Source organism: Streptopelia decaocto (assembly GCF_964273445.1).
Source record: "Streptopelia decaocto genome assembly, chromosome: 15".
Lineage (NCBI taxonomy): Eukaryota > Metazoa > Chordata > Aves > Columbiformes > Columbidae > Streptopelia > Streptopelia decaocto.
The window spans coordinates 9,780,113-9,792,077 of NC_138670.1; the positions used below are offsets into that span (position 1 = coordinate 9,780,113).

The 11,965-nt window shown below is 44.2% G+C and overlaps 1 protein-coding gene across 3 annotated transcripts in view; it reads right to left on the reverse strand.

Annotated features, from left to right (window-relative positions):
- Positions 1 to 10,125, reverse strand: part of SFI1 (SFI1 centrin binding protein) — a 28,383-nt gene extending 18,258 nt beyond the window's left edge. For all 3 annotated transcript variants that reach the window (XM_082066388.1, XM_082066389.1, XM_082066387.1), the window contains exons 1-10: positions 9,757 to 10,125; positions 8,272 to 8,451; positions 7,158 to 7,229; positions 5,000 to 5,107; positions 4,607 to 4,701; positions 2,928 to 3,045; positions 2,560 to 2,662; positions 1,647 to 1,803; positions 729 to 890; positions 215 to 285 (exon numbers count right to left, since the gene is read on the reverse strand). In XM_082066388.1, the coding sequence (XP_081922514.1) occupies positions 215 to 285; positions 729 to 890; positions 1,647 to 1,803; positions 2,560 to 2,662; positions 2,928 to 3,045; positions 4,607 to 4,701; positions 5,000 to 5,107; positions 7,158 to 7,229; positions 8,272 to 8,435 (1,050 nt within the window). In that variant the 5' untranslated portion in view covers positions 8,436 to 8,451; positions 9,757 to 10,125. The remainder of the gene's footprint in view (positions 1 to 214; positions 286 to 728; positions 891 to 1,646; positions 1,804 to 2,559; positions 2,663 to 2,927; positions 3,046 to 4,606; positions 4,702 to 4,999; positions 5,108 to 7,157; positions 7,230 to 8,271; positions 8,452 to 9,756) is intronic.
- Between the last annotated feature and the right edge of the window lie 1,840 nt (positions 10,126 to 11,965).

Genomic DNA, 11,965 nt, shown 5'->3' on the forward strand with positions numbered 1-11,965 from the left:
AGCAGCACATTTTCCCCATTTGGATTCAACCGGCAGATTCCAGAGTAGCTGGAATTTAGAAACTTGATGCCCGATTCAAACTCACCACATCACAAAATGGTGCATCCCTCACTTCACACCCACCCACCACTGTGAGCATGAAAGGCTCACTGCCAGTCAAACTGCTCGAATTCTCTCCGCAGCCTCTTCCCCCGACACACAACAGTGCTCTTACCAACAGATGATGCTTGTAGTGTTTTTCAGCCAGCTCACCCTGGCGAGTCTCTTCCACACACAGTACCACATCTGTCATTGAGTTAAAGTATCTGTTACACAGAGACATCCACCCTGACACACACACAACCTTCTCCCACAGAGGGGCACTAGATCTCCATCTAAACCTGCTTCAATACTTGAATTTCCTGCACTGTTAGCTGTGCAAGTTTGGACTACAGCCAAGTTTTTAGATTTTGTTGGCTTACTACAATACATTTTTTAATTTACTGTTAAGTACAGAATTATTGATTCACTGTTAAGTAAATTATCTCCTGCAGGCTCTTATCTGTCAACAGGCTGACATATTGTAACTGCAATTGCTGTATTGTTAGTATGGCCTTACATACATCTTTTTAATGATAACATGTTTGTTGTCACCCACTGCACAACATTCCTGTTTATTAAACCAGACCTTTTTGCCACAGGAATGCTTTTAATTGGCCCCTGCCAGGGACTAAATGCAGACTGGATACAGTGCTTCCAGTGTGCAAAGGCTCTCTGTAAGGCAACCCTTGCTGCTCGTTTTTCAACGTCCTTTCGGTGAGCGTGCAGTTTTCTCCTGCACTCCCATGACAGCCGCCACTCAGAGAAACACTGCCAGACTATCCTTCTTCGGTGATGCTCCCGGGCCAGCTCTAGAAAACAAACACACAAATTACTCAGGGCTTGTTCCATCCTGCACTCATTCATATCAGATGAAGCCACGACATTTAAGCCATTGGTTCCAAAGTAACAAGCTAGCACTGAAAAATGGTGGTGAGAATCCACAGTAACACTCAGCTGCAGACTATTTTCTTCCTATTGATCACAAAGGCAGTTTTAGAGCAGTAACACACCGTACAGACTAAAGAAGGGGAAGTTACAACACTGCAACACTTGTTCAACATACACAAGCTTGCTTACATTTCAGCATCCTCTTATTACTAGTTCCCAGATATCCAAGCTGGATTCTTTTCCACAACCACCGATCAACAGGTAATTCACATAAATGTCTGAACTCATTCCTGTGACTTCGAGGGAAGAAACAAAAGAACTGGTGTAATCATCTTTACCATCCTGCGTAAGATGTGATTTTCTGATTATCGAGAAAATCCACACACAGATTGATAATAGTTCTGAATACACCCTTCTCACAGATATCTCAGAAAATATTATGCAATGTACAAGTTTTCTTCAAGGGAATTGTAAAGCATTTTCTTTTAAGACACATGGAAAGCAGGTGATCTTCCTGACAGTCCAGTATATAGCCTTAGCTAGGCAGGCCTGTGACAGCATACAGTCCAGGTTGCACCTCACCATCTGCTGAGCAAGCAGAGCACTGCAGCATCTCCTAGAATAGAAAGCACTGTGCCCTACACAGAGGGGCTGAGCCCTGTTCTGTCCTAACTCACCATTCCGATGTTTCTTTGCTCTGTGTAGGTTTAAGTGTCCCAGCCATGCATCCATGCATCTCTTCAGCAGCCGGTGCCGATGATGAGTTACTGCTCTAGTCTCCTTCTGCTTGTCGTTCTGTCTGTGTAAATACAGCTCTCGCCACTGCAGCCAAGCCTGACAGAACAATTGAGTGAGGACAGTAAGGGGAAAAAGAATGGACAAGATTAGGGAAGCACAACAAAGAGGAGGAACACACAGGCAATAGGAAAATCCATGTAAGATCTAAATATGAAAGCTATGAGCAATGAGGCCAAAATAATACTTTCTGGCAACAGGCTTTCTTCCAGAGTATTTTCATATAAAAGAGAATCACATCTTGAGATATTGTAAGATTTTCCAAGCCACAAGTTTTTCTCTTTAGTAAAATCTGTTCTCAAACAGGCAGTGTTTCCATTTTACAGCAAAGGCCAAATTAAATACCATCACCTGTTGCTAAATAAATGGACAAAAAGCCACAGTTCCGGTGAAAGAAAGGAAACCACACTGCTTTCACTTCAGCTAAGATGAACAATTTACTGAAGGAGCTGACAGCCTCTCAAAAATACGAAATGCTGGGTTGTATTTTCTTTCCCCAAAATGGAGTTAAATGTGCTCACAGAAATTCACCAGGACATAAGAAATGTTGTCTTGCAAAGAGGCAAGGTGCTGTCAGACAGCTGACTGGTGCTATCTTGCCTCCTAATGGGATAGTGGATTAGATCTTGGTGGAGTTCAGCTTCTAGAGAGCTGGATGTAACTGCCCTTCATGCCATGCATCCTACAAAGCAAATGAGTGCAGGGCCTATTTTTCATTAATCTGCAGCATATTAGTCACACCTGCGTGCAACTTAAACATTAGAAATGGTATCAGCTGGAGCTTCTGGGACTTACTCGAAATTGCAGGCTCTGGGCCCAGTGCTGTAGAGCCAAAACATTCATTCTAGGTCCAGTGCAGTTCTGGTAGTGCCGCTTTCTCCACACTGCCCATGATATGCTGCCGAAACAATGTTACAGACATGGTCAAACATGGTTTTTCACAATTTGATGCAAGAAATCACCTTCCTCTCACTAGAAAAAGATACAAATAGCAATCTTTTAAATAAAGTCCATGGGCTACCAGGAGAATTCAGACACACACCAAAACAAACAAACAAAACCAAATATGGAACAAAGTCATTTCAGGAAAAGGTAACAAAACACAGGAAAAACTCATGGACTTATGGTCAGTGTCTCTCTGCCTGTTTCCACTCCCTTCTTACCGCAAACAGCTTCTTTCTCTGACTGCCAGTGCCACAGACTGCATCCCCCGTTTTGTCCTTTGAACGTCAACATAAGCCAGCCAGCACTGCCAGGTCCTAAGCAATGTTTGCTTCTTCGCTGTGCACAATAAAAAAATGACAGCATCCTAAGTTCATGCAAGAATCTGGCATTTTTCAACAACTCTGCAACACCACTTGTCGCTGACCTCCAGTCCCCTCAACTCGCAGTGACACCTCGTGGGAAACCCTGAAACAACAGCCACCAGAGTCACAGCCAGAGCCACTGCCGGGGCTGAGGGTGCCACGGTGACAGGAACTGCTGAAACGCTGACAGCAACATGCCACTCGTTCAGAGCAGCGTGAATTATCAGACAATGGCATTGCTTTGTCTTCAGTGCTTACAGGGCATGTAACTGTATAATAATGTTCAGCAAAGCAACCTTATCAGGCAAGAATTACAGGGGTTTTTTTTTGTTTTTTTTTTAAAAAGTTCATTGGGTTCATCAGTAGCTTTTCAAGAGTTATTCTCTATTACAAGCAGAAACAAGTCAAGTTTATTTAGCAGGCTGGTCACGCAGCTAAAAACAGAAGAGGTGTCACAAATTCCAGTTTACCACTACATGCAGTGCACTGCACTTTCTCCTCACAGTAGTCTGGCCTGTCAGAACTGACACTACTGAAGCAAAGTTATTTAAAAAAAAATCATTGATTTTATGCCACTTCACTTCACACACTAAAACAAAAAACAAATCTACACTTTTTTTTAAGATTTCCTTGTGATCTGCTGAATAAAGTATTAACCTACCTTAAAATAGGTCAGTTTTCTCTCTTTTTAACTAAGTAACACACAGCTCCTTCTCTAAGTGACCTGGCCTCTCTCAGTAAGAAAGGAAATCTAGATAGCCTATCAGTTTGTTTCCAATGATGCTGGACTATATAATATACTGAGGCTACATTCATACGCAGAGACCAATTAACTTATTTTACAAATCAGCACAGAACAAAACCAAAGTATCATCTTCAAAAGCGGGTCATCCCCCCTTTCAGGGAAACAGATATTCCCTGAAACCAAAGGAGTTGCAACCAATATAGGCAACTTCAGCAGCAGCACAAATTCATTCCAAAACAAAGAATCTACACAATAAGACAAGTGGCACTTCAAAAGCTTGGGCTTCTTTTCAATTGCAAGACACAAGCTAGAAGGAATAGTGAATACAGATAAAATATGTGCAGTTAATACCACAGGGAATTATTATCTCATTTCTGTAGCCACAGCTGATAGAGAATTCTAATAACACATTCTATCAAAAAATATCTATTTCAACACATATTTTCATAAAGTAAAAAAGAAAAATATCACAAACTATAAACACCCCCCAAAAAACAAACCAAACCAGTCCCCAAAAAACAAATGTAATCCAGAGCAGATGGAGAGGCCTTTAAGCTTATTCACGGGCATCCCTAAATAACTATATAGCCACACAGCAGTGCATCAAACAGACCCCCTGCCAGCTTCAGACAGGCAACCATCTGTACCTAAAAGCTTTACACTTCCACAGGGTGGGGGAGGCCTGTGCGCAAACATGTGCAAGGGACAGAGATTCTGCGTAAATATTTCCCTTGGAAACTCCCATCTCGATATGTCCCCAAATAAAGGTATTTACCACCACTTCACTTACCATGAGCCTCTGCAACATAATATTTGTTCCTCTTTCCCTGCTGCTGGCACACATAGGCTCTCCAAGCCTTGAATATCAAACTATGGAGTAAACGCCTGAAATTGAAAAAAAGCACCATTCAGTGAAAAAGTGACCAATGCCTAGAAGGAGGATTCTTTCCCGTTCAGTTGCACTCTAAAAATATGTTGGATAGGAAGATTTGATTTCATCCTAAGACAACAGCAACAACAACAAAAGAAGATGAAGAAAATATGAAAATAAGCAATGAAGACATTACTTTTGGGCTAGAGGTACTGTTGATGTAGCTTACTGGTATTAATAACTCCTTCAGAACCTAAGGAAAATGTCTCATACTGCTACATACACACAACAACAGGAAGTCACTTCACAAACCTGTGATGGCTGGCTGCTCTGAGGGTGAGCTTCCTTTCTCTGCAAACACTCCACCACTCCTTCCACGCTCCAAAAGCTTTTTGAATAGTCTTCTGGTCATAAAAGCATCTAAACAGTTGAAAGATTTGGACATGGGAAACTTCAAACAGGTTTCCAGGATGACCACAAATCTGTTTTAATGAAGATTATGCTACCTCTTTTCCAGTCTCGTCCGATTAGCCTAACAACATCTAATTACATTTAAAAAACACTGCTCTACTGTGACACTTTATTTCAAGACTCTGTGAAGAATGACAAGAAGCAATCAGCTTACTGACTGTAAATACTTCACAAAAAGTCAAGGAAGGAAAAACAGATGTTGTTAACTGACTCGCCAAATATCAGAGTGCCAGTTGACTTTAGACCTACGAACAACTCACACCTTTTATACTCAGTTCTGTGTTTTAATCAAACAACCAGCACAATTGATAAATCGTGATACCTGTATCTTCCTTGCTAACTTTGCTATTTTAACACAAAATATTTTTATGTATAGAAATAAATACAAAAGCTACTTCAGATTTTATAATGCTTTGATATTTCCATTGTGTTCTTAGAAACAGTATGCTGATCTTGAGTTATCTCAAATACAAAATCTTCCCAAAGAACACTTATATAGGCTAAGAGCTCCTCCAGCAAGCTGCTCATCACCTATGCTAAAAACAAAGATGTTCATCAGCTCATGTACCTTCTCCTTCCAATGGATGCTACGCCATCCACAAAATGGCTTCACAAGTCATGTATGACCTTCAAGTTCTTTAACCTCAGTAGAACAATCTCTGGTTTTATACCCAGATTTAATTAACACACACCCAGCCAGGTAAGAAGTGATGCTACCTCTCAACTCAATTGTGAACAACTGAAAATTCAAATATAGGAGGGTCTGCATGAAGGAATTAGGATTTTTACCACCTAAAAGTAATTATCATGATCTACTATTTCAAGCAATTCATCTTTTTATTTTAAAATATTCTCTCAAACATTTCTCCATGTGATCAAGGTGACCCAGGCAGTTGCCTAAGAACTGGAAAGTCTCATCCACTGGAGTATAAATACTTACAAAGAGATGAGAAATGTTTTGAATTTGTGACAGAGAGAAGGAACACAGACGTACCCATGAAAACAGACGAGCTAACAAGCAAAAGGCACACAAACCCAGACTCCCAACCTTTGATCACAACTATCCCACCAGCTTAATGAAATTGGCCATCTCTGTAATAACAACAGGATTAAGCCCGCGATACCTAGAGGTGAAAACACACATGAATCTTCTCACAAGTTGCAATTTGTAGCTACCTACCCCAAGCCAAGCTGCTAAGTCATTCCAAGCACTCAAGCAGAAAAGAAAAGGAAAAACAAAAAAGTTTACACACAGCCAAAGTAGTACAAATTCAGAATATGGGATAGCAAGGACAGCAAGGTTCACAGGACAACTTTCCTTGGCCAGCTAAAGCAGATACAGGCAGAATATATTTGATGCAGGGTCTGATCTTACTCTGATTCTAACAAATGCACAACTTTCCACTGGGAACTGGTTCAATTTCCAAGGGTGTGGTAAAACAAGAATGAACATGCAAATTAAAGCACAACAAGAAAAGAGGATCATAGTATTGATTTTAAGTAGCAGACAGAACACTAACAACAGAAATGAATTTTCTGTCCTGGGTATTTTAACAGATACAAAGCAAATACAGATATACTTTAAGAACAATAGTGCAAAAAGTAAAATTAACAGAATTTCAAGATCTCTAGTTATAATTTTGCAAAATCGTTAAATTTAAAGCAGGTATCACAATCATACCCCCCATCATTTATATGCCTGTACAGTTCAACTTCATCAAGATCACCACAATTCCTGTGAATTTAGTTAGTAAAGTTTAACAATTATTATTAAAACCAAACAAAAAGCGGGCGCAAGGAGGGTATTCAAAGAAACCTTCAAATTATCTCAAAAGACATTCAAATATCTTCTTGGCAGCCAGTAGTCTCTTAAACCAATGATATAACACTAGACCATATTAAAACAAAACAAAAACACAACAACCAAACAACACCAACCAAACAACACCAACCCCCACAACCACAAAATCTCTCCCTTGGTTTCTGGAGCTTTATCTACCTGGCTTTGGAAGGCAGAACTTGTCCAAATGTCTTTTTTGCCCACAAACAGAAGAATTTCCGTTCTAGAAATCTGGAATATGAGGAAAGGTTAGTTGTCTTCATACTCTTCCTCTGCTAATATCCAGGCAGCAGCAAAGACAGGAACTTCTATGGTGGTTTCAATCATAAAACTACGGGTCTGGTTTTATAGAGATCAATGTATACATGAAATATTTACACTCTGAAATTAGTACCTTTAACAGGACTATTCACCAGCATAAATCAAACTGGGACACACTTGATTAGGAAAGCCAGGCAGCTGAATTGCCTTCCAAGCAGCCCACTTAGACCCAGTGACACCACTGAGCAGGCTGCTGATTAACTGGGGAGCCCTCCTGTGCTTTGGAAGCGATAACATCGCTGTTTCCCTGAAGTCAACCAGGGGAGTTAGACTTGTTTCCAAGATACTAAAGCCAGTCTGATGTTTACCCCTGCCTGAAACCTCATCTGCCTTCTTCCTACCGCCCCCACAGCAGTTCTGCTTCTCAGCAAACTTCTCCCACTACCAGTTCAACTCACTAATCTGTGACTGTGATATTATTATCCTTTTTTCCTCTTTTTTTTTTTCAAATGGATTTAAGAGTTAATTGGCTCACAGGAGGCCCCAATGAGCACCAAGGCCAACACAAGGCAATTAATTAAAGCACATAGCCATGAACAGGACCTCCCACTTTCAGTAAGTCTGAGTTGCTAGGTCAGTCTCACTTGTTCAACAATTATTAGTCTTTTAATCTCTAATTACCATCCCACTTTTGCCAAGATTCCTTCAACAAACAAAAGCAGCACAAGAGGGAAAGACTAAATCATTACACCTCGCAGATGCCTATCAAAGCATATTGTTAAATAGCCATTTTTAAACTTTACATTAGAAAATTGAAGATTTTTATTAGAAAATCAAATATCTGACTGTGCCAATGCTCATCCTCATGTTACCACAAGACATTTTCAGAACTGTCTGGCATGCCTGTGAATAAAACTTCTGCCTTAGTCTGCACTTGGACTACTGAAAACAGACTCCTTTAGGTCTGATCCCCCGGCTCCATTCAGTGAAAATTATGTTTTGTACTTATCACCTGATTTGGAATTCTTTTAACCTTCTTCCTTGATGCAAGGCATACTCAGCTTGATCCAGACTGCCACCATCTGGGTCCTGCAAGTGATGCCTGGCAGACTGGGGAGTGCTGGATTGCCCAGTTGTGTGCGTTTGACACCAGGGTAATTGATGGACTTCCTGCATCTTCAGAGATATTGAACTTAAAAGGAAATAAGAAATATTTTGTATAAAACTACATTAAAGAAGTAGCATTGTTTCAATAAATTCAACTGCAACAAACACATACAATTACAGACAGAAGTTGGCAGCTACAAAATGTTAGAACACATTTATTGCCTCTTTATCAGGTATTTTTCACAATCTGAAATTTTAAAGTTGTTTCCCCAAGACAAGCAGGAAGACACATTTCAGCACAATCATATCACAGACAATTCCTTTCTCCTGTAAAATTGAAATGAAAAAGCACTAAAATGCATTTGTGCTTCTTCTCCCATGTGTGTACATACAAGTACCCTTACAGAGAAGATTTGAATGTGGTTTTCTGCCTTTTATTCTCAAACATACCAAGGTATTCTGTCTATTGCCGAAAAACTCTCTTGAGGACTAGGGAACTGAAGTGAGAATTTCCCATTTCAACAAGAAATGCACTTATATATACAGTTCTTTCACAAGGAACTTTTCCCTAGTTCACCATTAAAAAGCAAAATTAGGCATATTTTTCCATCATAGACTTTACTTTCACATGTAGTTCTAATCTAGAAAATAACAAGTATGTTTTTACGAATTGCAAGTATTTTGTCTCAGTAGTTTTCTGAAAACAACAATGATTTTTAAAAAATCTAACCAGATAAAACTTGCTGAACCAGTTATATCGAAGCTTCTTTCCCAAAACAAATACTGCCACCACCCTGAAAATTTGCACATCAGAACAACAAACACACTGTTGAACTCAGTAACAGGCAACAGAAGAGGACAGGCTGAAGTCTCACCCTAACAATCCCCTGAACCGAGCTAGGAAAAAAACAGGCTGCAGCCAGAAAAAAAAAAAACATTGGTTCCACAAACTTATTGGAACCATCCATACTCAGAAGTTCCAGGAGTTTAACTGAATAACTGCCCACAGTACTAACAAATCGTTGGGGTCTAGGGGAAAAAAACACAACACCCCCTATCCCCCCAAAAATCTCATAGAAGGAACTACAGTATTTACTTGTTCCAACAAGCTGCAAGGAGCTAAAACAATGCTAATGAAAGAAAGCAAGACCTGTATTTTGTGTGAGATAAATTCTTGGTGCCCTATAAAATAGGATTTGAATGTTTTCTGAAAGAGGTGGGCTCCTTCGGCAGACAAAAGAATTCTGTTCATGTCAAGATGTGCAGTTAAGGCAACTGTATGCACTTTTGAAAAGAAGAGTTTCAGGGAATGTGTGCAAAATAGCTTTCAGTATGAGTTCTTGTACCTGTCTATTAGGCCAACCCACACCACACACCCTTCAGAGTTTACCTGAGTTTTTCCTTTGGAAGAGAAGAATTATAACGTGGACACTTTTTGTGCTTATGGACACTCAAGAACCACACGCCGCTGCTCTAAGGCCCTGCCCGGAGGTGCGGGAGGCCGCTGTGCCTCCCGAGCCCCCCGCTGAAGGAGCTGCGGACCCCGCGGGCACAGCGGCGAGGCCTCCCCGGGGCCCGGCCGCTCGGCGGGCGGAGGCGGCACCGCGTCCCGCGGGAGGCGCGGGGCGGCCCCACACGAAGCCGGCGGGCAACAGCGGAAGCCCAGGGGCCCGGCCCTGCCCTCCCTAAACGAGCCGGCAGCACCCCGAGGGGAAAGCACAGACCTCAGGAAACACGAACACCCTCCCTCACCACCGACCCGGACAACAACGCCTCACAGCCCTGTCCCCCCTTCACCGCGGGATAAGCCCCGCCCACTACCACCGAGAGGGGCCGGAGCGCCACCCGCCCACGCGCTCTCCTCAGCAGCGGCAGCACAGCGCCCCCAGGCGGTGGGAGGAACGCGGCCAGGCGGCGGCGCTGCCCGGTCGGAGCCGGTCCCGGCTGCGCTGAACGGGACCCCCCGGCTGCCCGGAGGACACAACCACCGCCACGACAAATGTTTGTTGACTTCAGACATAAACTGCAGCTTCGAGCAGCAGGAATGGGGCTAAGCGTGCCATGGCACCGAGCTGCTGCTCACACTGCACTGCGGATGGAGGAGAACAAGTATTTTGCCGTTCCTGTGCTACTGCAACCAGTGCCTTATGAAATATGTGCCTTTATGAACTTAAAAAATAGTATTTCAGCTCATAATAGCAACTCGTACAAAAGCTACAGCGAAACAAACCCCCGTTCAGGGCCTCTCAAAGCCAGTGCTGGCAGCATCTTGTAACGGCTGCTTGGCAAGCGGCTCCTGGTCACTGGTGCTATTGAATCATCGAAACGCAGAATCGTTCTGGTTGGAAGAGTCCAACCATTGTCTCGTTGTGTATTTGAAAAGCAAACTCGCTAAGAGAAACTTTGCAATAGCTACACTACTGTCTTACCGATAATGCAGCACTTTAGGCTTAAGGAAAAAAACGTGAAATGTTTGCTTCATTCTGCAAGTAAACAGCTTTTAATACTGGTATTCAACCTCATTAGAGATCAGGGAAAAAAAATCAAAACAAAACATTTTATTCACCAGATCATGCAAGTCCTTCCTTGTCCCCACACAGACCTCGCCAACAACAGGCTTTGGGAAACCAGGGACTCTGCAGTTTCCCTGTGAACCAGGGACACGGGTGCTGGGGACTCACTCCCCAACAGCCCCGCAGACCCCACCAAGCAAACTCCTTAAACTGGCATTGAAAAGAATTTCTACTCCTTATTGGCAACAACTAAAAGATTAATCGGGTGCTTCCAAACGAGCTACTCCTCTCACTGCACGGATTTTCCTTCTGCTGCCCCACGGAAACGCCAAATTTCATTGTTGACAGAAGACTGATCGAGGGTGTTTTAAAATACACCCTGCCTGGCAGGGCGGCGTGCGTGGGGCACTGGAATGTCACAGCCCCCGCTGGTCCCTCACCGCCGTGCCGAGCGGCCGCGGGCCGGGCAGCGGGGCCGGTCCTGTCAGAGCCCGCACCCTCCGGCGGGGACGGGCCGCTCACGCCGGGAACACGGAGGCGTTCGGCTGCAGGCGGGCGCTGACAGTGACATCTCCCCGAGCCTCTAAATTACTCCGTGCAAACGTGTGTAGAAGGCGGAGAGCCCGCCGAACGCGCTGCCGAAGCCGCCCGCCATGGCCGCCAGTGCCGGGCTCGGCCCGAAGCGCTGAGGGGGCCGCGCGCGCCCCGCCGCTTCCCGCCCTTTTTCCCCCCCGCGCCTTCCCCGCAGCCGCGGGTCTGCGGCGGCACGTCCCCTGCCCGCCGCGGGGCGGGGCTGTCCCCGTCCCCATCCCTGTCCCCGCTGCCGCCCGGTGCCCCGAGCCCGGCACATGGCGCGCACCACGTCCCGCCGCCGCCGCTCCCGGCGACCGCCTCCCCTGCAGGGCTGCCCGCCGACAGTGCCTGCGGGCCCTCGGGGCGCCCAGAGCCTCTCCTCACCCACTGCAGCGCTCGCAAGGTGAGACGATGGATCCGGCGGATTAGCCCACGCCGGGAACACGCCACCAAACGGGGGAAAGCGCGACCCCGCCACAGCCGCCCGCCTTTCCCAGTCAGGCGCCGCGCGGG